Raw genomic sequence first — 26,649 nt, forward strand, 5'->3', positions numbered from 1 at the left:
CCCTAACGGCGCTGATGCTTATATTGATGATATCGGCGAGTTGATCAATCTCAATGATGGATCCATTAGAACCGCCATTGATACAAGTTGTGGGGTAAGTTATTTCTCTCTCTACAAGTTAATTGTCTTGATTTTTGTCGACTTGGGTCGACTATGTTCACGTCCCCAAGATCAAATCTTGGGCTGGGTGTCGTCTTCTCTGGTACTAAAACTTTGTTTAGAGATCAAAACTTCTTTGTGTACATGGTTGAACCGATTGTATTTGGTTTATTACCATCCCACATTCTTCCTTAGCTTTACATTCTGGCGATGGCGACGGCGACGGCGACGGCGATGGCGATGGCGATGGCTATGACAACGGCTGTAGCACAAGCTCCCTTCTCGGTTTTGTCAACCAGCCATATATGAGTGAGTTTGGAAGAAGGGTTTGGTAATATGGTCCACTCACATCATATGGGGGTGTTTTGGGCATTTTAAATAAAAACTAACAGACATTCCATTGCTTAACAGGGTCGGCTAACGGCAGGGACCGATTTGGAATTTTTTAAATTTTTAGGGGTTGACTTTGACGTTTCGAAAAGTCCAGGGGGTGGTGTTGAATAAGGACCAAAGTTCAAGGGGTGGCAATGTAATTTTCTCTTATTTTTATTCACAAAAATGGTTTTTGTTGCACTTGGTATCATTTATGGAGTTTGTTTCTATTTAAAAAAAAAATGATAAAACACAAAAACCAAAAAGAGATCAAGAATCATTTATGTGTGTTTGGTCAAAATTGATTTTCAATTATTTTTGCGTTGAACTTTAATGAGCACGTGTTCAAAGTCCCAATATGGAGGGGTAAAGTATTCATTTCTTTTGCAATTAGTAATCCAAGCCCTTGCCCCCCTTTTCTTCAGTCCAAAGTGGATAAAGAGAGTTATAAGGAAGATAGGTGAAGGGAACATCTTTTCATCCATTTCTTCAAAAAAACCATTTTTCTCAAGTAGTTGTCAAACCATTTTTATCTTTTGGTAAAAAACAGTTTTCATTAATGAATTTTGTTATATAGATAAAACTAAAAAAGAAAGTGATACCAGGGCCTTAATTACCAAGCCTATGTTATTTTCCAGCTAATGTTGAGTGTACTACGCAAGGGATTAAGAGAATGTGTCGGAAAGAGGGAAATGCCAATCCAATTAAAAAAAAAGAAAAAATGAGCAATTCCATTATCAGATGGACCGTCCATATTTTCTTCGGAATAGAAAAGAATGATTAGACGTTCCATTGGAGGCTACAGATCCACCCACTGTTGTAAAATGTGGATAAAAATGGTCAGCAATTCTTTATCCGTGCAATACCCTTTTCAGATGGTGACACATGGATAAAGTGATTTGAACGGTTCAGATTAATCTTACATTGATCCAACTTCAACTCACTGATTTGGAGTTGGATTAATAGAGGATTGATCTGAGCCGTTCAAACCACTTTGTCCATGTATCACCTTTCAATGGGGGTATTGTACAGAATTGTACAAGATTAAAATTGCCAACGATTTTTATTCTGAGATGTGGGCCATTAAATAATTTTTATAATATATAAATCTTTAGAAGGGTTTATTCGATCGTCTGTTTCTGCAATTCTACGATGAGTGACAAGGAGGAGGAGAGAAGCCAAGGGGTCGAAGTTGAAGAAACTAAGCCCCCGACTCCAATGGCGGAAGCCGAAGAGACCCAGCAGCAGCAGCTACAACAGAATACGCGCACGAAGCTGGAGAAGACGATCGCCTCATTTAGCATTTGGCCCCCTACGCAGCACACAAGGGAAGCCGTCGCCAAACGACTCGTTGAAACCCTATCGACAAATTCCATCCTCGCCAAGCGCTATGGTTCCATGCCAGCAGACGAGGCCTCCTCCGCCGCCCACAAAATCGAAGAAGAAGCCTTCTCCGTCGCCTCCGATGCCGCCGCTTCCAGCACTGCCGAAAACGATGGCATCGATATTCTTCAGCTCTACTCCAGGGAGATCAGTAAGCGAATGCTAGAAACCGTTAAAACCAGAGCTGCCACTGCATCCCCCACTGACAATTCGTCGCCGGTTTCGGTTGCCGCCGATTCTCCTGCTATTCCTCCTGCCTGTGAGGAAATCTCATCTGCCCAAACTGATAGTTGAATATGAATTTCATTTTCTTTTTAGGGTTTCTGGTACCTTTGGGTTTACTGTTGAACTCTTCGTATGTTGAAATGCATCTGTATTAGTCATGGATCGCTTCCTCTACTATATTGGTTGCCCTGTCAAATGCACTTAATGGGGCTTTTGGTTAGGGATCCGTTCCTCTACTATATTGGTTGCCTTGTGGAATGCACTTAATGGGGCTTTTGGTTTAGGGATCGGTTCCTCTACTATATTGGTTGCCTTGTGGAATGCACTTTATGGGCCTTTTGGTTTAGCATGGATTTTATTGAATGCGGTTGTTTTTGAATTTTATGAAATATCTCCTTTCTTCTCCTTGAAGGATTCTAAGAGTTATAATAGTAGGAAATGCTCTTGTTTTGGTAAACAATGCGATTTAGTTCTTTCTTTCCAATCCTTTCTGCTTGATCTGAGTATCTGTTCTTTTGTTTCTCTTGTTTAAGTCATGTTCACTGCTTGATCTGAGTATCTGTTCTTTTGTTTCTCTTGTTTAAGTCATGTTCATTCTTTCACTGTGGCTTTCATTTTTCACCTATTTTCTTCTTCCTCATCTTCATTTTTTTCCCTCAATTGAAACCAAGACTTTGAGCCTGTTCTGCAACAGTCTGGTTGTAATTCTCTCCATTGCACTGAACAAAAGAACATGTATACTTTCCACACACAAGGAAACACTTTCTCTGAAGAATTTAACAATATTCTGAGACGACATGGAGTTTGGATTTTATTTTATTTTGTTTTCCTTTATACTTCCTAGTGGTTTATTCCTGCAATTGGTACCAGTCATGTTAGGTGTATCCAAACCCCATAGGATTTTGATACAGCTCAGCTGAATTGAGGCGTTTGTGGTCGTCTCTTTTTCTAATTCTGGCTGAAACCAGCTGTAAGCTGTAAGCTGTAAGCTGTAAGAAGAGGTGGTGAGTCACCTCTGCAATTTTTTTTAATCTGTTATCCTGGATATTTCCATTTGAGTGCATTCTTGCCATGTCAGTGTATGTTTCCATATGCGCCCTTGTCAGTCATAGGCGTAGCTCCTACATTAATGTGCCCAGATTGTGTAGCAATTCATTAGTTGTATAGAATATAGCAGCATCAGGCCAAGAACTCATCCAAGAATCATATGATTTATTTCTTTACTTTTGTTGGACATCAGATGAAATGGGAATACATCTGATATTTATGCTTATTTCAAGTCTGGATGCATGAAAATTTATGGTGGCTATACAAATAATACCCAGTGTGGAGCTTCCCAGTGCAGAAGCTTGAGATTCTGGGAAACAATTGGGGACCATTGTTGATGAACAAAGGACAATATTGTTGAGGAGGTTGAGCAGAGAACTTTTAAGGAACATGTTCGCATTGAAATGATGGTCTGTAGTTGCATTGCTCAAGGTAATTGCATTTTGTGAGAACATGTCAGCCAATAATGAATTTTGGAGCAAGACCATTTGAATAAGTGTGTCTTTGGGCTTAAGAGAAAATTTATTATTAGTTGAGGGCCTGATAAGCTTGTGCCTGTTTGGAGGGATCATTATAAATGATTGAAGTATGTCATTCACGATACATAAAATATTCGGCCAGCGCGGGTCTTGTATAAGGAGCTAGGTATTGTAATGTAGTAGGTGAGTCTGCTGTTTCAGCTACCACAATAGTGTATTGCATTGCCCCTTTTTCCTGGAAAGTTAATGAAAATCCCCCCTCGAGTAAGGTTTGCAAATTCACTTGGGTCATCTCTGGTTTAGACCATAGATATAAGATGGTTGGGGAGTTCAGGGGCTAGTTTACTTGTGCTGTATATGAATATTTGGCGTCTGCTGTCATTGTCGCTAGCTCAAATGGATTTAAGAATCACCAGTTGGGTAGCAGATAAATGCACTTCCTCGAAATCGTGCTCTTATGTTTGATCAGGATGGACCTATAGATAAGCTCACCCTAATCTGCTGGTGGCCCATCTCTCCAATTTGATAAGCAAAATTTGTTTTTTCAGTGAATTTCAAATCTGATGCAGCTGTTTGCTTTTTACCCTGGTAGAGTTAGAGCTGAATGGATTGGAAAAGTGTTCAATTGAGACTTCCTAGTAGAGCTGCAATGGGAAGCTCTTATATTGGCCAAGCAATTGGTGTTTTTGCCAAGTATGACTCGAAGGTGCTCTTAGTCTGTGTGTGTAATCAATGCTTTTCTGGGCAGATCCATGTATCTTGGACTACCAGGAACTTAGTTGAAGATAATGGGTTTTCTCATGAGAGACTTTGAAGTGTTATACTTAAATAACGCTGGATAAGGAAACTTGGCATCTGATCATCTTCCCAATCAAGCTCTTTCTTACATATTTATGAGTAGTTGACAAAAGAAAAGAAATTTCGTTCTTCTATATTTTTCATTATCACAGATTAGATTAGATGTGGGCTAAGCTGCCCCAAACCCCAACCCCAACCCAAAACAAAAATTTACTTCTGCTCCTCAAGAATATATTGAAAGAATACATATCCATATTTAGGGAAGTGACCTCTATCCTTCGCGGGCATAACAATCTCTTCCTTCCATTCTCTACGAATCATCTTGACTATACTGTTCTTATTCTTTTTTCTTGAGTACATGAATACTCTTTTTTTTTTTTTGGATGAATACATGAATACTGTTTGTCACATGTTCTTGTAGAAGGATATACTTTGAACATACCACCTCTTACTGCGATTCTCAAAGACCATGGTTTCAAATTGTCTAGGAATTTTGGCCAAATAACCATCAATGTTATAATGAAGTTCCTTAGAAAAATCCCTGCGAGTAGTTTGAGGTCTTATCTTTTCTTTTTGTTAAATTAGTCCTTGAAATTTTTGTCTTGCCTACATGTTGGAGAAAGATGATGGTTGATGGATTTCTTTTTTTTCCTGCGTGGGTTAGGGGTGGGGGGAGGTAACACCTTTTTCTGTTTAAGAGTGCTTTCATGAGCCTCTACTTCAACTGTAGCTTTGCTTTGAAAGGAACCATATGCTGGAGCGTAAGGTTGTAGCTTTGAGGTTCCCCATAGTAAATCAAACCTTTCCCTGAATTGACAGCATGCCCTCTCTGATTTCGAACGGATCAAAATTTATGGCCAGCGGTGCTCTTAGCTGGCAGGTTTGGTTTTTAGCTCGAGTCCTCGACACCTTTTCGAGTATATGAAGAAATTTTGCCCATAAGCTGAGACTGAGCTTTTTGTGTGGACCCCTTGTGATGTATGATGGTTCAGCTGAAAGATTCTAGTGCATTTCAAAGTTCGAGAGGGAAATTTTGAAGTATTGTTGTGGTAAAGCCATTTCTGAAGAGGTCTATGGCCAAGGGCAGGTACGGGGTATTGCTGGATTGATAGCAACACTTAAGAGGTAGGAACTTTTATTATGGTTTCTGAGGAGGCTTGGTTGCAAGGGAACCTCAAATAATGAATGTTCAATCAGCATCTCATAATAAATAGTTTTTTCAAGAAGCTAACTGTAGTTAACTGTGCTTACCTTTAACTTCTTGTAGATTTTAAAAATCTAAATTCTGATGTCAGCTAATTATTAATCATTTTAGGATGTTTTTGTGGGTTGTCATTATTTTTCAACATTAACATTTTAGGTGGATCTTCTGACTTCTAGCTACTTCATTAGAGAATAAGCCAGCTAAAGGTGGGACTACCAGTTCTTATGTCATATTGTGACATGTAATTATATCCTGCTCATGTACTATATTATTATTGTATCTCATCAATTTGTGCTATTTATTTTTCCCTCCAACACCCCCCCCCGGTAATGGATCAATAAAATCTTCTTGGGTCTTGCCACATGTCTGTTATTTAGAGTGATTTGGCCCTATGGAGGGAGGGTTCCCACATAAAAAAACTGCTTACAGCAGAATTAGTCTGATTAGTTTGTTTAGCAATCAGGTCTGTTTATTGTTGGTTAAAGCCCTTGAGCCTCGATTGAAATCTTTGCCCAGTGTTCAAAAAAATACATAACAAATACATATCTGAATCAGCTTGGAAACATGAACCCAGGTTTGTAATACCCATTATGTATGGCAATATCCCAACCTTTTGGATTTTATGAAGGCTTTCATGTGGGTTGCCTTGCAATAGATCATGACTTCAAGTTTCAACCCTGTTTTCTATTGCAGTCTATAGGGCTTAAAGATCCCCAGGTTCTGGAATATCCCAAATCTTAAAACACATCTACTTTCATATTTCAATTGGGAGTTGTCTTCTTATTTCGATGATCATGGAAATGGGTTAGATAAGTCTGTTTGGTACTTATTATCACAATTGAATCAGACGACTCCATTAGATATACCTAACATGATAATACATGTTTTAGATCATCCAGAAGCAGGCCCGCCAGGGTAGCAACTAAAATTAGCGCTGGGTGGATGTCCTTGGAAACTACTTGTTCTGCTTGAGATGCAGATGCAGGCGATGTGTGGTTTAGCCATTTAATGAACTCTTGCTTCGACTGGGCATGGAAGAGACGGAATTGTTCTAATAGAAAACATAGAGATGACCATCGGTTAAATCCTCTTTTAAGTTTCTGCCTTAGAGATTTTCAGAGTACCTCTCCTGCTACTTCAGTGCTAGGGATCCAGTCGTTTGTTGCTGGATTGCTTCTGAAAGCCTCTGCCGCTCCCACTTGCTCATGGTCATGGCCCCTGTTCAACTGAAGATTACATCCATCTCCGAAGCTCACCCATTCCCTGCCTGCACCCATCTAAAACAAAACAATTCAAAACCCAGCAAGTTACATAGGCATCTAACAAGGACAACAATGGCAAAGTTGACAACAGTGAGCGAATATGATTGTTGAGGTGACAAACTCAAACCGTGTGACACTGTTTGTCAATTGATATCGACTCCTTGTAGTAGTGGGGTCAACAAACTCAAACCGTGTGACACTGTTTGTCAACAAACTCCTCTTGCACAGACAATGATCCATCTCCAGAAAAGTTAAGCTGAGAGAGGCAAGACACAAATCACAACAGACTTGTGAGAAGCCCAAATTTAAAATTAGACGGAAAAAAAAAAAAAAAAAGAGGGTATATGAGTAGGAATAAGTAGGAATTCATAGTACATTAGATTGTTGTGAGTTGAGGGATAGGAACTTGTGAAAGTCAGGAACGTTTTTGGTTTCCAAGGAGGACGCAGTGGGAGAAGAAGAATCCGGTTAGCTGCGGTTGGGCTTGACGGCTTGAGTGACTGATCCTCTGCCTCCAACACCTCATCGCTGCGGCTTGGTTTCCTCACCATCCACTTCTCCTCCTACTTCCATTGTGATCAGTGAATGGTAGTGGTGATCTTCCTGTGATCCTACTGGTTTTTGATTGATTGTGGGTTTTTGGCTTCTCTGTTTCAGAAGTAAGCTCAGGCAATAGTGTCTGCCTGATTGCTTGAATATATATAATTATGAAGACGATTAGTTTTATTAGTTCTTTTATTTGCAATTGAAAAGGCCAAAGAAATGCCAGCCTTAAGAGCATCAACATTAGGAATACTTTAAGATATACTTTAAGATAGAGATTTACTTCATAGTGTATCCACGTCTACATGAATTTGAAAAGCTTCACTGCTTTAAATTTTTTTTTTTTTAATAAAAAATAAAAGTACAACGTTGACATGAAAGGATAATGAAGCAGTTTTAACATGATGATCTAAAAACATAATAGACTATGAAATTTTGTAACTAATCAAAATTTTAATTCAGCTCAAGCATGATCTTACCTACTTGGAGTTTCTTTGAATCATTTTCTTAGACGATTAAATTCGAAATTGAGCTCTCATTGCTCACTAGATCACCACCCCTCTGAACTCTGAGAAGAATTTGGTCAGCAAGACCACGGCCCCATAAAAAAGGATCTTAATCCCTAATCCTTCTTTTCCCCCACATTTTTATTTTTCGACAATAATAAATCCTGTCATTGCATATGATCATTTAAAAAATATATATATATATATATATGTGTGTGTGTGTGTGTGAACTTTAATAATGACGTAATGACAAGTTATAAATTTTCACATGATTCATCTATTTTAAAAACAAAATTATAACCCATGACAAATTTTAGAGTTCAATTGTCTGCAGTGAACAGTGAGGTGCAATGAGCATCTAAAAACTCACCGCACACAATTTTGATATAGACTTTTAGACTCCGCCCCAACAACCACCACCACCCCCCAAAAAAAAAAAAAGGAAAAAGAAAAAAGCAATGCTCCTTGGATTTGTTGAAGTCCTTTCACTTTTGCCTCAACCGTACTTACTCTCATTCCATAATTTGTGCAATAAATATAAATTGTTGTTCATAAATAACAATAGATGCATCATACTTCCTTAAAGAAGGTACTTTAAATGTTGAAAGGTCATAAATGACCTTATTGTGTTTCTCTCCTCTTCACATGAAATTTCTTTATCTTCTAATGTATAAAGCTGGTCTACTACACTTCATTGATACAATTCACCCACTTGCTTAAGAGATAGAATCCACTGCTCGTACGATCATCTGGTAATATGAGTCAGCGATCAATACGCGTCTCATTTTCTGCCACTACAAGGATAAAGAGGGGTATATTTGAGAAAAAAAGGATAGATGTTGGTCTCTACCGCATATGAGCAATAGATCCGTCCTCCTTGCTTAAGAACCCTTTCCCTTTATAAAAAGAGAAAAGGACACCATTGCAAAATGACACATCACTCTTCTAAATGAGTTTAAAATTTGAGATGTAGTGAATCCAATTTGGTAATTTGGTAATGATACAAAAGTAAATGTCCAGTTGATTATCTTAAATAATGGATGTGGTTATATGAAAAGGGTAAAAACGTCATCTCTCTCTCTCTTTCCCCTGAAACCTAAAAGAAAAATCAAGCTCAGTCGATTTATCAACGGTCGTGATTAAATCAAATCAACTAACCCACTCTAATATGTAAAAAATACGTATATGTCTGAAGATGCCTATCCAACTGTTATTAGCATGACATCTCAGCAGCATTGTTTAAAACGGAACGACGGAGCATACTGTAGACGTAGAAAAGTCTGGGAAGAAGCGAACATAGATCTAAATCCCACGTTTCCAAAAAATTTGGTTTTGTCCCTCCACGTGGCATTTGCTTGTCGTCTTTCGCGTTTCTCGCCAGCTAAGATCTCTCAATCCCGACAGGAGTTGCTGACTACAGTGGGCCCTTGCCCCTCCCTCGACGTCGTTTTCATCTTTCCCGGCAACTGTTCACTGATTAAAAACGCCACGTGTCTCAATCATGCAGCCAGGGACAGAACCCTCAATGCGCTTCCATGTATCTGCAGGCCCACTTGTAAACCTGCCAGCACATTACACTAACCAACCGATTAGAATAATTTGATAACATGGACGGTTAAGATTATCCATTTCCTTGATGAGAAATGTGTAGCGTTTCATTTCCAGAACATAGTAGAAGCTCTCTCTTCTCTCTTGGGAGACAAAGGAACCGAAAACCGCCATTGCTTTCGAAACCACGCACAGTTTTCTCAAAGCGGTTTTGACTGAGACAGAGAAACCGACAAAGCCTGGGAATCCCTCCCAGACGTCTCAGTCTCTGCAACTATAACAAGAGTAGAAAAACGCGAAACGAAAAAGACAGCAAAATGGAGAGAGCTAAGTAATAAAGGAGTCATCTTCTCCTGGTTCGTCTGCCATCACTTGAGATAATCCAGATTACGAAGCTTCCTACGTTTATTCAGAAACTCCAGGGGCCACTGCCCTTCGTCCATCTCTCTCTCTCCCCTTCTTTCCTCTTTCATCAAGTTTTTCAGTCTCTGTTTCGGTGGTCCTCTGTGAAGTTCTTTAATGGCGACTGCGAACAAAGGTTTCGATGAAGACCCAATTCCTGGGACGAGTTTCACTCGGTTGTTAGATTCCGGAGATCATGCGAGTCTTGATATGGTGGAAACTGGAAGCTTTATCTTTCCAGCTGAGAAAGCTCCTAAGATGCTCTGTTTTGGCAATCCATGCAACCAAGTAGCGAAGGGGGTCGGTGAGTACGGGATGATCGCCCAGAGATCGGGAATCACTGCTAGTGATTCTTCTTCGGTTTCATCTAGTAACCACAGTAGTAGCACAGGTAGCTTCTCCAACCCAAAGGTAAGTGATACACAACGGAACCCAAATTTTTCTTATTAAACCTTTTTTCCTTATTTTTTCTTCAATTTACTTTGGGGTCGAATTCTTTGCATGAAGTCGAAGTCCCAAAGCGGAGAAGCAAAGACAGAGCAGAAGAAGCGAAATGAGTCAAGCGTGGGATCAGTTCCTAGTTCGAGTTTGGGCTCAGGAGCTTCAGGTGATTACAGGAAAACGAGTAAGAAGGTTAAAACAGAGAACCTTGCCTCAAAGGGGCCTGCAAAGGTTAGAGAATCAGTATCAGGGTCTTTATTAGCTTCTGCAAGTCTGAAAAATTGTCGCTTTAATGGGGATTTTTACTGGGTTTTTTGTATCATTGACAGGCGAGGAAAGAGAAGCTGGGAGAACGGATTACAGCATTGCAGCAACTTGTTTCTCCTTTTGGGAAGGTGAAATATTAAAAAAAAAAAAAAAAAAGGGGCCAAAACTTACCTTTAATTTCTTTAGTTCCATTGATCGAATTAAAAATGAGAGTAGAATTTTCTACATTTATTAATATTTTATCAGATAACAGAGAAGAAAGTAAGAAAAATTAATGGCTGTCTGTTCTGTCGCATACGATAATGACGACTATTCTTTACCTTTCGGTTTTGGAACTTTTGACTGATGCAGACAGATACCGCTTCCGTTCTTCATGAAGCGATGGGGTATATCAGATTCCTGCATGACCAAGTTCAGGTAATTAAGAAATTTCTGGGTCTTCCAATGGTGGTGGGGACGTCAAGTATGAAATAAAACAAATCACTGAAAGATGATTAAATTCTTTCTTTCTCTCTCTGTCTCTCTTTGTTTGTGTTGCAGGTTCTGAGTTCTCCATATATGCAGCGATTATCATCTTCTGGGCATGGGAGGAATCTGCATGTAAATATATAATTGCCAAATTTTTAGTTTCGTTTTGCTAGTTGGGTATGAGAATGAATTAATGAAATCGTCGTTACTTGTTAACTTTATTAGTAAATAATTAATCTGAGTAGTTATGAGAGAATGAGAATGAAATCGTCATTGTTATTATATTAAATTAGTTCGTTGTCGTTATTATAGTTGTCTTCGTTTTGAAATTGATGCTGTTCTTCTTTCTTTTCAAGCAGGAAAGAGGAGAGGAAGAAGAATCAAAATATGAACTGAGGAGCAGAGGACTCTGCTTGGTACCAGTTGCATGCACAGTTCACATGGCCAACAGTAACGGAGCAGATTACTGGTCGCTTGCCATGGCTTCCAACTCCAACCCCAAACAATGAATCCTCTCCAGTGCTTATAGAAATACAGTCTCAAAGATAGAGTGTGTTCAGGTTTTCTTCTTCTTCTTCTTGGGCTTTTTCTGTTCATCCATGGCTCTGCTTCTTCCAGTATCTTTTTTTTTTTTGGGGAAAAATTTTGGTTCTCATTTTTTGGAAAGGGAAGGAGAGGGGTAGAGACCTAGAGAAGCAGAGATCGAAACGTGTAGATGTATACACAATTACACATATCATCGAAAGCGGCATGAATATTTTCTTGTAATTGGTCCTTCTAATTTCTCCGTGGGAATGGTTTTTGGGGTGTTGGTCTGAGTAGTCTGACTTCTGGTCCCAACTCCAAACAAGCTCCCACTCGAATAATACAGGCCTATCTTTGTCCAAGTTTCTTCTTCTTGTTGAGACTTGAGACTTGAGACTTGAGAGTTTTGAAAACTGTAGAGAGTTGTGCTAAGACTACATCCCAGAACATGGTTTGAGGTAGAGGTAGAGGTAGAGGTATTGGATGCCCCAACCAATCTCAGTACCTTACAGATACCGTATTGGTGGAACGGTACAGATCAGGGGTAAAATTGTCAAAATTGCATTTTTTAAAGAAAATCAAGGGCAATCCTGTCCAATCTAGGCCAATTTGTATTGATATCGTATTTTTAATTAATGATATTTTCTCTTTCTTATTATTAAAAAAAAAATTACATGATTATTTATTTTTGAGTTTTTTTTTTATAAAATTATGTACTAAAAGTTTCAGTCAATAAAAATACTTAAAATTCTGTTTTTTTTTACAAATTATTCACTTAAAGTTTAAGTTAATAAAAATATCCAAAATTGAGTTAGGGTTATAAAAAAAACACTTAATTATATATCCACCTAATTATATATCGAGGATGGAGAATCATTATTTTGGGTAGTTTTATAAATTCAAATCTAATTTAGGTATTTTTGTTGACTAAAACTTTGGGTGGGTAGTTTTGTAAACTCAAACTCAATTTTGGGTATTTTTGTTAACTTAAAACTTAAAGGCTATGATTGGTAACTAAGTAAAGAAAAGAAAATAGTACAATACATATAATAAGATAAAAAAAAAAGTAGGATTATACAATAATTTTTTATATGCCTATCTCTCTCTATAAAATTTTTTTATTTTATTTTCTTTTCTTTTTTTGGTTTCTTCTCTTGGCTATATTTTTTTAAAAATTTTTTCTTTTCTTTTTTGGTTTCTTCTTAAGTGGGTGGTTTTGTAAAAAGAAATTTAAAAATGAGTAATCATGTAAATTTTTCTTAAAAATAAAAACGAGGGAACTCAAAACTCTGCTGGTTGGCGAAGGAATATCTGGGTGTAAGATATTCAATTGTGGCGCGATAATTAGTCTTTTCACATTTAATTGTGTCTTTAAGAGAAAAAAAAAAAAAAAAAGTAAGAAGAATCAAAGATGTCACTATGGCAGAGATCCTTAAATTGGTATGGAAGTTTGCAGAAAAGAAAAGGTATTTAGGTTGATTAGATACATTCTCAGTTCCTTTAAAATAATTCCTTATCACGGTTTTAAGTATTGATATCGTATCGGTTTTATTGATTGTATTATATTGGTATCAGTTGAGATTGACCTTCAATCCTTGATCGATTTGGATTGTTTATCGTACGTTTCAGGGGAAAAACAGTAACACCATTTAATAAAAAGTAAGGACAAAATTGATGAATATTTATCGATTTGATCCAGATCGGTATGCACAGATATCAATACCTATACCGTCCCCTAAATTCATGCTCGTTATGGTTTTCTCTTCACTTGGACAAAATTAGGTTCTTCTTTTCTTCATCTGCTTGGAACCTGATTAGATTTCAAGTGGTCAAGATCAGTGGCATGGTGTTATCAGGTTTAAAGGTCATAGCATAATTTCATTGAGGATAAGAATATTCGTTGAGGGTTATTGATTTTTTTTGTTTCTTTTATCATTTTCTCTCTTATGTGTTTCCTTTTATTCTTTTGGACTGGTTTAATATAATTACATGATCCAGTTATTCCTCAATTTTCATAGATGTCATGTATTAATTGAATTTTTCTATGACCGTCCTAGTTATCCAACTACTTTCAAGATTAGTATTGACTTTCTCTTAACACTTTTTTTTTTTTTATATTCCCAAATCTTATTTCTGCACTGGTGGTGTTTTTACTGCTTACTGAAACTTGCCACGCACGTACCTACACCAAACTTTAGAGGTAGAGATTCTTCTAATTGGTATATTAAGTCATTCAAAAATCCCAAGATTGGTTGATGTAGGATTATTTTCAATAGTTCTCCTTATGGTGGCCAAACATACATGTGATACGTCTGCTTATTATTATTATTATTATTATTTTTGACAGTCATACACGGATGTATAATTATCATAATGGGTTTGGATGGTTCTGATACCAAAATAAAATCCAAGTAGGAGGTTCTAATATTTGTTCTCTTTATGAAGAAAGAAAAATATTTTATCCTAAATATCTCATTACTGATTTTTTTTTTCCCTTTCTTTTGATGAAACTTTTTTTTTTTTTCGTACCTATCTATAGAATGGGGAAGGTTGGGAGGTAATGGCCTGGACCTCCTGGTGAGCATGGACATCGCTGTTGATATTCATTGTAATAGAGTTCTTTCGATGAATACCATGGGGGATACTCGCATATTTCAAATGCAAATCACTATAGCTTTATTTGGTTGCAAAGAAAATAAAATGAAAAGAAGAAAAAAAAAAAAATATATATATATATATATATATTTTTTTTTCCCTTGCAAGTAAATAGATCCTATAGGATATCATCCCTTCCCTAGTCAATGCATCATACCAAGTTTGCATTTGCATGAGTTCTAAAGTCATCACATTATTCAGGTGCTTAATTAGTAACCAATTTTTTTTGTTTATTTTTAGGCATAAAACGTTATGAAGTTATTTTGGTGATTGTCAAGGGAAAAAAACTACCAAATCTGAGGAACAGAGGGATTACAAACCCTATATAGCTTTGAAGTCTAACCTATTTTGCATACTTGGGAAGTTCACTTTTGATGGGAACTGCACAACCTTAGGAACCCTAGGTGTTGCTTGTGGACCTGCTTGGATGGCTCATTGATCCCTCCAGATGCTTTGGATGGGTACCATTACCAAAGCCCAATAAATGGTGTGAATTTCTAGTCAATCATCCCTCTGCAGAAGCCCAAATGCCCAACTCCTCAACCAAAAGAAGGCTCACAAATCCCATCTTCGGGGATATTTGAAGGCTCGAAAGTACTGGAACAGGCCCAAATATCCTGGATTTTCTTCTTCTCTTGGCTCCATGTTAGGGAGGCTGGTCTTGGGTTTCGGGGGCAAGACACCCACTCTCTCAACCTCTGTGGTTCGGCTCTGTCCGTGCTTCGTAAACAAAACTGCCACAGTCTGTAACACAACACCTTGCGTCTTAGGTGTTCGATAATTGGTTCCACAGAAGAGGTTCATTCTGATCATCTCACACTCTCCGAATCCAGCGACAGGTTGCCTTTGATAGATGGCTTCAGGAGGGGATATTCCACCTCCCACGCCTGCATTTATGGCTCTAGCTATAGAGCAGGCAAAACTTGCCTTGAACGGCCTTGAAGTAGCAGTGGGTTGTGTTATTGTTGAGGACACGAAATGCCACCAGAGATGAAGAGATGGAAGCCATCAGGGTTATCAATACTTGGAATCAAGGCAGTCTATTAGGGCTGAATGGCTGATCTAAAGATATATTGGGTGGTTTGTGGATCAATCTTGTCATTGCATTCAAATAGCTCAGACGAGTTTTTCAGTAGTGGATCTCCAAGGTTTAGTTCAGATGTACTGGGGGTGTTATGGCATCAGAAGCCCTCTCTCTTTAGGAAGCTTCTATCAGCATGGGAATCCCAATGTTCCAAAACCTGAGGTAATTTATAGAGCATGCATGTGAAGTGTGAAAGATGCCATGTTAATCTCACTGAATCCACTTTGTCATCACAAACTAAGTAGTGATTGATATGTTTTTAATCCCATATCAATGAAATTGTATAGAAGGGCATACCTAGTGCACAATGCTATCATTACTGTGGGTATAGGGAGGGTCATAATGTGCACATTCTTAACGTGAAATGCTACCAGACATGCAGAGATGGTTATATAGTGGCCAATTTTAAGGTTCTTGAGACCGAATCGCTAGATTTGGGTGGGTCTAGCCGTTGAGGGGTTAATTGTATGGTTTTGGGTACCGATTTCAGCTGAATCAGAGTCGACAGGTACTGATTTGATCCAGTTCCAACTTTTTAAAATCTTTGATCTCCATCAAATGGCTTAAGATTTTAGGTTGGACCCTCGAGTAAAGGTACTATGAGGTATATGAGGAGGGATCCAACGACTGGAGACCTTCTTTTCTTTGTCTATCTTAGCACAAAACTAGATTGGACATCTTGTTCTCATGACAAATAAAAATATCATCCTAGATGTTATGCCCTTTAGTAAAATCATTTTGATTGAAGGAAATAATACGATCAAGAAGGGGTCTTAGTCGATGAACCATAATGCAAGTGATGATTTTATATGCAAAATTGTAGAAATTGATCGGATAATAATCTCAAATTGTCGATGAATATTCCACTTTTGGAATTAAAGCGAGATTAATTCACAAATCTGATAAAATAGCCTTTAGAAAAAAATTCTTTCCTCGTGGAAGTGATGCCAATTCCTATTTTTAAAAGAAAAATTCAGAAAAACTATTTTTTGCATTAGGATTTTGATGCATTCATACTCATAATAGGGGAATAAATTTCATGATCAGAGATAGGACTAAGGAGATTATTATTATTTGGAGAAAAAAATCTCTCATATCCACTCAAAGTCAAATCATAAACAAATGTTGAAAATAAGATGTGAACATAATAGCTATGTCCTCTCTTTCGGTCAAGGTAGTACTAGCAACATTAATACATCTGATGAGATTATGAGCTTTACGCTTAAATGCCGTGAGATGAAAAAATTTTGAGTTTGTATCGTCAAAATGAATCCAGTCCAATGTTGATTTTTGAAATCATAACACTTCCCGTTGAAGAATAGTCCTTTTTATTCTGTTGATACATTCGATTAATAAAACGTTTCACAATTAGTGAACTAGATTTATTGTCATAACCTAGATTTAAGTTGAGTCCTTTATATTTCTTAGGCTGACAAATCTTAAACCAACTAATTGAGGGTGTAAGCTTGATTCTCTTGAAAGCCAAAAACATTTTCGACTCCACTTATCTATAGCTTTAAGCATAGACTAAGTCAATCAAAAAACAAAACATATAATGAATGGGAAGAGTAGATAATATATATTGTATTAGAGTGTGCTTTCTAGTATAGCTTAAGAATTTCGTCTTTCGAATTTGAAGCTTGTGATTCACTCAATTAATGAGATTTTCATAATCAACTTTAAAGATTTTTTCACCTATAGGAATTTTGAGATACATATCCATTCTTGAAGTTGGAAGAAGTTGTAAAAACTCATTAAACTGCCTCTTAATACTAAGATAATATTTGGACTATATTGGACTCTAAATTTTGATAGATTTATAAGTTGATCACAATATTTATCAAGAACGTCCACGAATTTATGAATGTCACGCAAAAGTTATATTAGATATTGATGACGTGACACAAAACCACTTGATATTTGGGCTGTGTTTGAAAATACACTCTAACCCAGCATCTAATTTGGAGATTGCAATAATACATACAAACACGACCTTGGTTTCTTATAGGGACCAAGGGAGAAGATAAGGTACCTGTGCTAAACTGTGTGATCGTCGTTAGCCAGTACCATCCATCAAAATGCTAACTTTCCACGATGAGGGCAGCAAGTCAACTCCAAGCCAACTTTTTTTCTTCGTCCTCAGAAGAATCTCACTTCCTGACTGTGGCTCTTACTGCTCTGCTTATCGCACAATCTGTGGTAACCAAAACCCAATTCCCATAACCCATGGGGAAGATTCAGGCACGCAAGAATCTTGCTCTGTTCTTTGTTCTCCATTATTCACTCGTCCAACTAGTATCCTCAGCTTATGTTCTTCCTGAAAAATATTTCATCGACTGCGGATCCAGCACCAATGTTGCCGTAGACACTCGAAACTTCACTGGAGACTCCAACCCTAGCTCCTTTAACGTCTCTGCAAATCCAGACATCTCTGAAAAACTTGTAAATCCCTCTTCTGGTTTATCCCCTCTCTATCAAATCGTAAGAGTTTTCACTAGGCCCTCTTCCTATGAGTTCAATATCGATGACACTGGGATGCATATGGTGCGCCTTCATTTCTTCCCTTCCTCCTACCCAAATTATGATACGGCCATGGCTGTGTTCAACGTTTCTGCCGCTCCTGTGTTTTCTCTGTTTATGAATTTTAGTGTCTTGAACAGTGCTAACACACCTGTTCTGAAGGAGTATCTACTAAGTATCAAAAGTGGGAAATTTTCAATCCTGTTCACGCCTTTACCTTCTCATGGAAAAGCTTTTGCCTTTGTTAACGCCATAGAAGTCTTCCCTGTACCTGTGGATTTCATCTCTGACGAAGTTCAGTTTCACATCTCTCCTTCTGGAAGTAATGGGGTCTATCAGGGTCTTCAGTCTCAGGTTTTAGAGACTGTCCATAGGATCAATGTCGGAGGTCTCAAGATTACACCTGAAAATGACTCTCTTTGGAGAAATTGGATTCCAGACGACATGTATCTGTACATACCTGCAGCGGCGAGGAACAAGTCTAACTCTACCATCCTTCATTACCAAGGAAGAGCTACTGAATATATTGCTCCTGCCCATGTCTACATGACAGCCAAAGAAATGAACATGAATGCGTCTTCAGGGTCACAGGTCAATAATTTCAACATTACTTGGCGTTTTAATGTGAGTAAGAATGTTAGTCACTTGGTCCGGGTACACTTCTGCGACATTGTAAGTACTGATCTTCATACCCTGGACTTCAGACTCTTCATCAATAAGCATTTCATGCAGAAAATCGATCTTTCTCAGGCTACTCAGCAGCTTGCAGCTCCTTATTACATTGACTATGTGGTTGATTCAGATGATTCAGGCTTGATGTGGGTCAGTGTAGGTCCAGATTTGAAAGACCAAAACGCTATTTTGAATGGGTTGGAGATCATGGAAGTGATGAACAATAGGAGTGGGAGTTCATCATCGTTGAGTTGCAATCCAAAGAAGAAAAATATTCCTCTGCTGGTGGGTTCAGTCCTAGGAAGCGCTGTTTTCATGGGCATTTTGATTTTTGCGGTCCTGGGACTGAAACAGCGCAGGAAACCAAAACCAAATGAAATCACCACATGGTTGCCATTGTATGAGTGTGGAGGAAGTTCATCCAATAGGTTGTACGAAGGGACTACTAATGGCTCCCCTGTCCCAAATCTAGGTCTGAAGATTCCTTTCAATTATATACAGATTGCCACCAACAATTTTGATCCGAATTTGCTTATTGGGTCTGGTGGATTTGGGAAAGTCTATAAAGGGGTTCTGGGAAGCAGAAACATGAAAGTTGCTGTGAAACGAAGTGAACCAGGAGGAGGTCAGGGCCTTCTTGAATTCCAAACTGAGATCACTGTCCTGTCCAAAATCCGGCATAGACATCTTGTTTCCTTGATTGGGTATTGTGATGAGCAAGGAGAGATGATATTGGTTTATGAATTCATGGAGAGAGGGACACTAAGAAGCCATCTCTATGATTCAAATTTACCTTCTTTATCATGGAAACAGAGGCTTGAGATATGCATTGGTTCGGCGATAGGCCTTCATTACCTTCACACTGGTGCAGAAGGAAGAATCATTCACCGCGATGTGAAGTCTACAAACATCTTACTTGATGAGAATTATGTGGCTAAAGTTGCAGATTTTGGTCTTTCGAAGCCAGGACAGTCTCTGGATCAAAGCCATGTGAGCACAGGTGTGAAAGGAAGCTTTGGGTATGTTGATCCAGAGTATTTTAAAAGTGAACAATTGACAGAAAAATCAGATGTGTACTCCTTTGGAGTGGTACTGCTTGAAGTACTATGTGCGAGGCCGGCAATCAATAGATTGCTTCCGAGGGATCAAGTGAATTTAGCTCAATGGGCAATGCAGAGGCATAAGAAGGGGCTCCTTGAGCATATAATAGATCCTTTGCTGGTGGGTAAGATCAATCCCAGCTCTGTAAAGAAATTTGTGGGGACTGTAGAGACATGTTTGAGTGAATGTGGTGCTGATAGACCCACCATGGGAGATGTATTGTGGGACTTGGAATACGCATTAAAGCTTCAAGAGACGGGAGGAGTGCAGAGGGAACCCCATGAGGACAGTACTATCTCTGGTGTGCCTAAGCTCCCAATGCCTAGAGTTCAGTGTGTTCCTTCACTGATTGATGCAATTGACACAGAGGATGAAGTGCTGACGATGATGAGTGAAAGCGTTTCGAAACTATCGGAAAGCCAAGTCTTCTCCCAATTGATGATCAATGACGGCAGATAGTCTCAAGCAAACAATCACCCAAAGCCTTCCTCATATGTTTATGATTCTGCTTTTGATGGAACCAATCAATTATCCATGTTGTGTACCTATAGTTATAGTTTGTTAGTTTCTTGAATTTCTGTTGCTTAATTAGACAGTATCCTTTAATGTTACTTTCTCAATAAATGAAAGGAAAACCTACTATGGCACAGTGATTTGGTTCTCCACTAGGAGATACAGACAAAGATACATTCTTTAGATTGATACAGTACACACTGATCACACTTTCACACTTCTTAGTTTAGATACCCCATTCTGCAGCTAAGGGACTTCCACCATTTATGTCTCTAGGCATATAGACCTACATGAAGAAAACTAAGAAGATGGTGGAATCTCCACGAGGTACCCCAAAAAAAAAAAAAAAAAAAAAAAAAAAAAAAAAAACCCATTTTGCAGCTAAGGAGCTTCACCATTTATGTCTCTAGGCTCATAGACCTCCAGGATAGGTATATGGAACCAAACTTCTATTCTTAGCACATTCCTAACACACCATTTGCTAGAACTTGCTTGAGTACATGATTAATGTCTTAAGCTTTGGCAAGGATCAATGTACCTCAGGGTCCATAATGGTTCTAAGTATCGGTACCATATCCGCTTACCAGGCAATACTAATATGATATTTATATGGATCAAGTGGATCGGCCAAAGAGTGGATCAAACCACAGCTACAATGTCTACCATATCGGTGTTGTATTAACATGGTTTGAAATCAATACAAACACCGATATTAATACTTATACCAATACACTTCCTCTCTTCTACTTGGACATGATCATTATTTCAACTTCAAAGTAAAAAAAAGTCACAATATTAGATTTCTCCCTTATTTTCTTTGTTCAATTGATGAAAATTTTGATGGTCTTTAGAAGATCGCACTGTGAATTTATTTCAGATTAATTCTCATGTTTTTCTTTTTCTTTTTTTTCTTTTTTTCGATTCTTCTTGATGACATCTTTGTCTTCTAATTTTTTTTTCTTTCACTTTGAAATCTAACAAATTATTTTATTAATCGAAAAAAAAAATACTGGTAATGATAATGGTTTTGGTTTCAACTGATACCAATATGGAGACATATCGGCCGTATTATGCCAGATCCTGGTACTATTGATTTATACCGATATCGGATAGTAGATACCCGATAAGTATCAACGATACACCGATATAATACAATACGGATACCTAATTCCTTGGTCCACACGTCAAAAAATTGAAGACCTTTTTGGTCAAAAAGCATGTTTCTTGGGAATAAACAAAGTAGAAACAGTCCAATTCCAGACAATATGACGTCAAAATGGGTCCTTTACTCGTGATCTTGCTCCTCGTTGGCCAACCTTGTCAGGCCGCCTATGGAGTTTCTGTTTGGGGCCGGGGGAGGGGGTGATGGATGCCTGGATGGCCTCTCTGCAACTTCAGTCATGAACTAATAAGGAATTCCAACCAATGGGTTGGTAGGCTTTGCTCTTAAATTTACTCTGTTTGCCTACCCAGACTCTAAATTAAGAGATCTCCATGGTTAACCTCAAATATAAATTCTATTAAGAACCAGAAGTATTCAGAGCGGAAAGAATCTCTCCAAGTATAATTACAGTTACAATGGTTAAAGGAGATGAACAAATTACATGTACGGAATGAACACGAGTCAGAAGAAGAAAAAAGAAAAAAATGGAAGGAGAGATCACATCTTCCCTAGTTTAGAATCAGTGGCCAGGGCCGTTCTTGCTGGGTCCAGAAGAGAGCTTATAGCCCACACTCCCACCAGTAGCACGACCATGAGTGTTGTTGTTTGATGAAACGGAAAAGGAAGTCACTGCAACAGTGTTGTCGTTCATCATCTCTCCCTTATTATTACTCTGTTGGCAATCGGCAATCTCGCCCTTGCTCATCGCCTCCGTTGTTGTCGACCGTAAGGCTCTGGAATCCACAAGACTTGGCCACATCATTAAGACTAGTACTGTCATAACCATTAAAGTCACCCAAAAGCTTTTCTTCATCCTCATCAAACTCAGACCCATCTCTGGTTTCCCTTAAAAAAACACGAATTCTCTCTTAAATCTCTCTCTCAACAAGATCTCTGTGAAGAATTGGAAGTGATGATGATGATGGGCTAATGAGCTCCTTTGCTTATATATATGCTTTTCCAAGAAAATATATGGTAGTTAACTAGTAAATACAAGGGGGTTTGTTAAGGACGGTGAAGGGCTTTTGAGAATGGGCCCTATTTTGACACTGCCTGGCCTTCCCATGCGTTGCTCGCTAGCTCTTCTAAGTTCACACTTGGGCTGTTCTAAGGTTTGACTTTGTACACTACCCTATATAGTTATTTTGGTAATCCACTACCCTTTATAGTAAAAATACAAAAAGCTTGTAACCAAATAGGGTCACACACACACACACAGAGTTCAGTTCACACGGTCTTCTCCTTCTATATTTCAAGGATCTCCGCGTACATTTAGCTAGCTACCAGTCTGGTACGCGTTCTACATTCTCTCTCTCTTATTTAATAACTGAAGATGGGAAGTGGAAACGAGAGAGAGAGAGAGAGAGAGAGAGAGAGAGAGAGAGAGAGAGAGAGAGAGAGATGAATGAATCATAAAGTCCAAAAGTTTGATCTGTCGGTGATTTTTAAGTCCTGACTTTAATTTGCCATTAAAGTAACTCTGTAAGCAGTGAAGCTACTCGTTAAATTCTTAGTACTTGTGGGTGACGAAAGGAATGTCATCGATTGATTAATGCCAGCCGCGCCCTGCGCATACTCTTTAAAGTACAAAGAAGCTTTGTAGAACTTTTAATGTCAATTGGACCGGCCACACGATGCTTTTCCAAGCAAATATATGTTAGCTAACCAGTAAATGAGTAAATTACTAAGTAATAACCAATCACAATCAATCATCCATGCTATCAAGACTTTTTTTTTTCCGTCACTTCAAAAAAATAATAATAATAATAAATAAAAATTCCAACAAATGGAATAGTAAGAAATAATACATGTCTCAAATAGGAGAAAAAATTTCGCTGCTACAACTCATGATAACAGCCAAGGAAATGGAATCTTAAGAGAAAGTTTAAAAATACTCACCTAGGATATATTTTTCACTCATACCCTTAAGATTCCATTCCCCTGGCGGATATCAGGGGTTGTAGGTACTTGGCTGCAACTCAAGTAGTTTCGTTCCTCAACATGGATGAAGGCTAGGGATGTGCCTCCATTTGGGGGCCCAATTCAGCAAGATCCCCATGTGGGGATGAGTGGAGAGATACATCACCACCCACCATCCCAGGCTCCCAACATTAACACACGAGTCACAGATGTGTCAATAGAATCGGGTTCCTCTCCCTTGTGGCTAATCATCCCAAGCCATCTCACATTACTCACAAGATATGGTCCTTACATTCCAAAAGTCTTTACATGTACCTGTTAGACGATGTGAGATGGGGTGAGATGGTTACTTGCAAAAGAGGAGATCCAAACTAAACTTGTGTTAGTGCTTGAATGGGGTGGGAACATATCCTCACCCATCCCCACATGGGAACCTCAGCCAAACTCCGAAGTAATTTCACTGTCAGCTAAGGTTGGTATTTTGGATGTCTTTATATACCAATTGGTTTCTTCACCTAATAATCCGAATTCTCAAGTTAAAATCTAACATACTAATAAACCCATATCTGTTTCTCTCTATTTTTTTTTTTGGAAACAATAAAGCCATGTCTCTGTGCCCTACACGTTTCTTTCCAACTATATGCTAAAGGAATAGTATTGGGAATAATCTCATCCCTGCACCTTGCATTATCTTTCCATGTATATTCTTATTCCAACTACACACATAAGTAATGATATACATTCTAGGGGTACGGTACATAAGTTTTTCTTCACCCCATATTGAAGGAGGTATTTCTTCTCTGTCAGCATCAACAGGATAGTACAATTGTCAATATTTAAACAAGGGAAGAATATTTCAAACCTTCAACTAATACGAAGAATAATACTAATGGTCAAAACATGAGTTTTTTCTTCTCCCGTGACATAAATTTTTCTTCACATTCTATTCTTGTCGCGCTCGCTCAAGTGGGTTGTGGGTTGTTGAGATTCTTCAACCTACCTAGCACGAAAGAAAGAAAATTTAGAGAGAGAGAGAGAGATTTTGTATGAAGCAGGACTAGTTCTAAATAAGTTTCAGATGAAGAAAATGGAAGAAAGTTTTCGAGGGTAGGGAACCAAAGCATGACATAGCATCCATCTCATCTCTTTGACCATGGATTTTATTTTTCAGCTTTTCAATTTGTCAAACACATTCGCTGTGATAGCTAAGACCATCAAGTACTGTTAGACTTTTATTTCCTTCCCTTTCCACTCCTTTGTTAATCACACCATGTGAGTGAGTGAATGATCTTCAAGGATCACACAACCTCAAATAGGTGCTGGAATTGTGGAATGATGGAAACGAGGCCGAAGCGTCGGCCGTGGATAGGGGGGAGAGTTCTGGGTGTGGAATACTATTTCTGCCTCTTAGATAGCTGGATCGATGAAGGGACGAAGCACCGACACACCACTTTTGCTGCTTGCGAAATGGTGGAGCTGCTAGGGGCGCTCATTTAGTCATTTACACGGTTACACCTGATAAAGAAAGAAAAAAGGGGATATGATGGTTCTTTGCTGGCCCTGTTATAATGGGATAAGATTCTGGCCTTACTTGTGACAATAATGAGTCGGATTGTATTTAAGGATAGAATCGAGTTTCTCTTCTTCCATGGTGGGGGGATTTTTTTTCTTATCTTAATTAATTATTGTTAAATTAGATTTCAAAAGGTACGAACAGTTTTGTATGATAGAGGGCCAACATATTTGACTTTTGATTTCCTTATCATTGGTGAAGGAAAACTTTCTCTACACGGATTTGACATTTTATTTTGAGAGAGTTTTCTTCCACCAGGAGTGGAGGAAAGCCCACATGGTGTCAACACTTGGATCGCAGAGAAATAAGTTTTCGGGGATCACCCACAGGTACACTTTAAGAGGGGAGCAGGAAATTTTTTTAAACAACCATCCAGTTCATAATGGGGGTCCATGAATTTATAGCTTAGTGGTAGGCAATTAGACAGTTGGACTCTAATGTAAGTCCAGGGAAGATCAATGGTTCAACCATCCTACCCCACATTATAAATGTGACGTAGTGGCCTCTTATGGGTCCCTTCTTTGGCCCCAATGTGGGTCTTGCACACATAAAAAAAAAAAAAAAAAAAGGCCGTAATGGTTTATGGCTTAAACTTTCGTAATGTTAAGGGTTTTTTGTTACATTGGTATGCATTTAAGTTCTATTCTTGTTTATTTCAATCTATATATTACCATCGGTATTCTTACCTTAGGAAGAATAGTTTGTTCTTGAGGATGCCATCACAGCTCTTAGGTATCTTATTTTATTTTTTATTTTTTGAAGATTTAAGATTAATCTTTCACCTATGGTCATTTTTGGTGAAATTACCTTATGATTGGAGTCTAAGTTATCATTAAATTTCTCTCTCTCACTATTGAATGATATAATATCAAAAATACTTTTTCCTAGTCCAGTCAAAGAGTTTGATGATTTAAAAGATTCTCTTTCAACGAATGATTGTAGAAAGATAAGTTTGTTTAGAAACTGATTCCTTCTCCTTTTGTGTTAATTATTCCATTCCCCTTTTCTTACCTGATTCTCTCTCCTCTCTTTTTCTATTTGTCTTTGATCACTACTAAAAGGGTGAGGGCCCTTGCTGTTGCCACAATGTGAATCATAGTTTCTTTATGCTTCAGTCATTGGAAGAAAGAAAATGTCATTGAAAAAGAAAATGTTTATCATAGAATATCAATTTTCACTTTTTTTTTTTATTAATTTTTAGATTTTATTGAGGAAATTTTTCTTGAGGGCACCATTTGTTGACTTGGTTTTCACAATCATATGATAGGAGTAGCGTATAAATCAAATTTAATTACAATGATATTTTATATAATTATTTAAAAAAAATTATAATGTGAAATAAATACTTTTCTAACATGTAAAATTTCATGTGGTTGATGAAAATTTAGAAATTTGACAAGGACAAAAACGTGTTAGGACTTGAAAAGGTTTTATTAGTGTTATCAATGGCTTGTTTATTCAATTCAACTTTGGGTTATGAGAGCTAAATTTCTTGTTTATACCTTAGCTTTGGTAGAGAAGGAGGAAATGAGGTTTGAATTCATGGTTCAAAGATAAGCCGATCCCGTATCAAGACCTTGTAATGAGAAAGAATTCGGATTCTCTACCCACGTGAAGTGCCTCCCCCAATATAGAGAAGCACCAATGAAATGAAATCTCCCTTCCCAAGACTTAGGATTTGCTGGTGCCGCACCTGCTGCCCAACCCAACCGGATTGGTTGCTACATTCATGAAAGGTGCCTGTTGGGTTTGTTGATGGGCTTATTTGTGGATATAGAAGAAAGGAATTATTTGGTTCCTTCCTCTTCCGCCATATCAATCAACACGTAGCGTTGTCGGTGGTGGCAGAATGGCAGATCACTGATGGCGACCACCGCTAG

The 26,649-nt window shown here is 38.1% G+C and overlaps 4 protein-coding genes across 11 annotated transcripts; 3 read left to right on the forward strand and 1 right to left on the reverse strand.

The window, feature by feature from the left end:
- Positions 1 to 1,586: 1,586 nt before the first annotated feature.
- On the forward strand, positions 1,587 to 2,362 carry LOC122069392 (MFP1 attachment factor 1-like). The gene has a single exon (XM_042633397.1). It carries the CDS (start codon positions 1,624 to 1,626, stop codon positions 2,146 to 2,148), a length of 525 nt encoding a protein of 174 aa, XP_042489331.1. The 5' UTR covers positions 1,587 to 1,623; the 3' UTR covers positions 2,149 to 2,362.
- A 3,904-nt stretch (positions 2,363 to 6,266) lies between these two features.
- On the reverse strand, positions 6,267 to 7,693 carry LOC122069393. Of its 5 annotated transcripts, none has more exons than XM_042633399.1 (3): positions 7,245 to 7,693; positions 6,991 to 7,125; positions 6,267 to 6,874 (listed from the first exon to the last, which is right to left on the reverse strand). In XM_042633399.1, the coding sequence occupies exons 1-3, from the start codon at positions 7,418 to 7,420 to the stop codon at positions 6,841 to 6,843; spliced, it is 345 nt and encodes a 114-aa protein (XP_042489333.1). In that variant the 5' UTR covers positions 7,421 to 7,693; the 3' UTR covers positions 6,267 to 6,840. The 5 variants fall into 5 exon arrangements, with proteins under 5 accessions (XP_042489333.1, XP_042489337.1, XP_042489332.1 ...); XM_042633403.1 differs by having other exon boundaries at positions 6,267 to 6,884; XM_042633398.1 differs by having other exon boundaries at positions 6,959 to 7,125; positions 7,245 to 7,682.
- A 1,970-nt stretch (positions 7,694 to 9,663) lies between these two features.
- LOC122069376 (transcription factor bHLH113-like) lies at positions 9,664 to 15,683 on the forward strand. 4 transcript variants are annotated; one of them, XR_006137442.1, is made up of 7 exons: positions 9,664 to 10,279; positions 10,376 to 10,540; positions 10,639 to 10,704; positions 10,928 to 10,993; positions 11,117 to 11,176; positions 11,401 to 11,604; positions 14,465 to 15,683. XR_006137442.1 is itself a non-coding variant. In XM_042633370.1 (6 exons), the coding sequence occupies exons 1-6, from the start codon at positions 9,986 to 9,988 to the stop codon at positions 11,551 to 11,553; spliced, it is 804 nt and encodes a 267-aa protein (XP_042489304.1). In that variant the 5' UTR covers positions 9,666 to 9,985; the 3' UTR covers positions 11,554 to 11,812. The 4 variants fall into 4 exon arrangements, 3 of the variants coding, with proteins under 3 accessions (XP_042489304.1, XP_042489306.1, XP_042489305.1); XM_042633370.1 differs by lacking the exon at positions 14,465 to 15,683 and having other exon boundaries at positions 9,666 to 10,279; positions 11,401 to 11,812; XM_042633372.1 differs by lacking the exon at positions 14,465 to 15,683 and having other exon boundaries at positions 9,666 to 10,279; positions 11,117 to 11,221; positions 11,404 to 11,529.
- A 127-nt stretch (positions 15,684 to 15,810) lies between these two features.
- Positions 15,811 to 20,248, forward strand: LOC122069375 (probable receptor-like protein kinase At5g24010). The gene has a single exon (XM_042633369.1). The coding sequence runs from the start codon at positions 17,535 to 17,537 to the stop codon at positions 20,058 to 20,060; it is 2,526 nt and encodes an 841-aa protein (XP_042489303.1). The 5' UTR covers positions 15,811 to 17,534; the 3' UTR covers positions 20,061 to 20,248.
- Positions 20,249 to 26,649: the final 6,401 nt, after the last annotated feature.

This window comes from Macadamia integrifolia, unplaced genomic scaffold (genome assembly GCF_013358625.1).
Source record: "Macadamia integrifolia cultivar HAES 741 unplaced genomic scaffold, SCU_Mint_v3 scaffold595, whole genome shotgun sequence".
NCBI lineage: Eukaryota > Viridiplantae > Streptophyta > Magnoliopsida > Proteales > Proteaceae > Macadamia > Macadamia integrifolia.

Excerpts from the sequence above, each read along its gene's own strand:
- LOC122069393 (XM_042633398.1), bottom strand. The coding sequence starts at position 7,420 with ATGGTGAGGAAACCAAGCCGCAGCGATGAGGTGTTGGAGGCAGAGGAT. Across the intron at positions 7,126-7,244 it reads TCAACTCACAACAATCTAAT|CTTAACTTTTCTGGAGATGG; the intron begins GTACTATGAATT and ends TGCCTCTCTCAG. Across the intron at positions 6,875-6,958 it reads AACAATCATATTCGCTCACT|GCAGGGAATGGGTGAGCTTC; the intron begins GTTGTCAACTTT and ends AGATGGGTGCAG.
- LOC122069376 (XM_042633370.1), top strand. The coding sequence starts at position 9,986 with ATGGCGACTGCGAACAAAGGTTTCGATGAAGACCCAATTCCTGGGACG. Across the intron at positions 10,994-11,116 it reads TCCTGCATGACCAAGTTCAG|GTTCTGAGTTCTCCATATAT; the intron begins GTAATTAAGAAA and ends TTTGTGTTGCAG. Across the intron at positions 11,177-11,400 it reads GGCATGGGAGGAATCTGCAT|CAGGAAAGAGGAGAGGAAGA; the intron begins GTAAATATATAA and ends TTTCTTTTCAAG.
- LOC122069375 (XM_042633369.1), top strand. The coding sequence starts at position 17,535 with ATGGGGAAGATTCAGGCACGCAAGAATCTTGCTCTGTTCTTTGTTCTC.
- LOC122069392 (XM_042633397.1), top strand. The coding sequence starts at position 1,624 with ATGAGTGACAAGGAGGAGGAGAGAAGCCAAGGGGTCGAAGTTGAAGAA.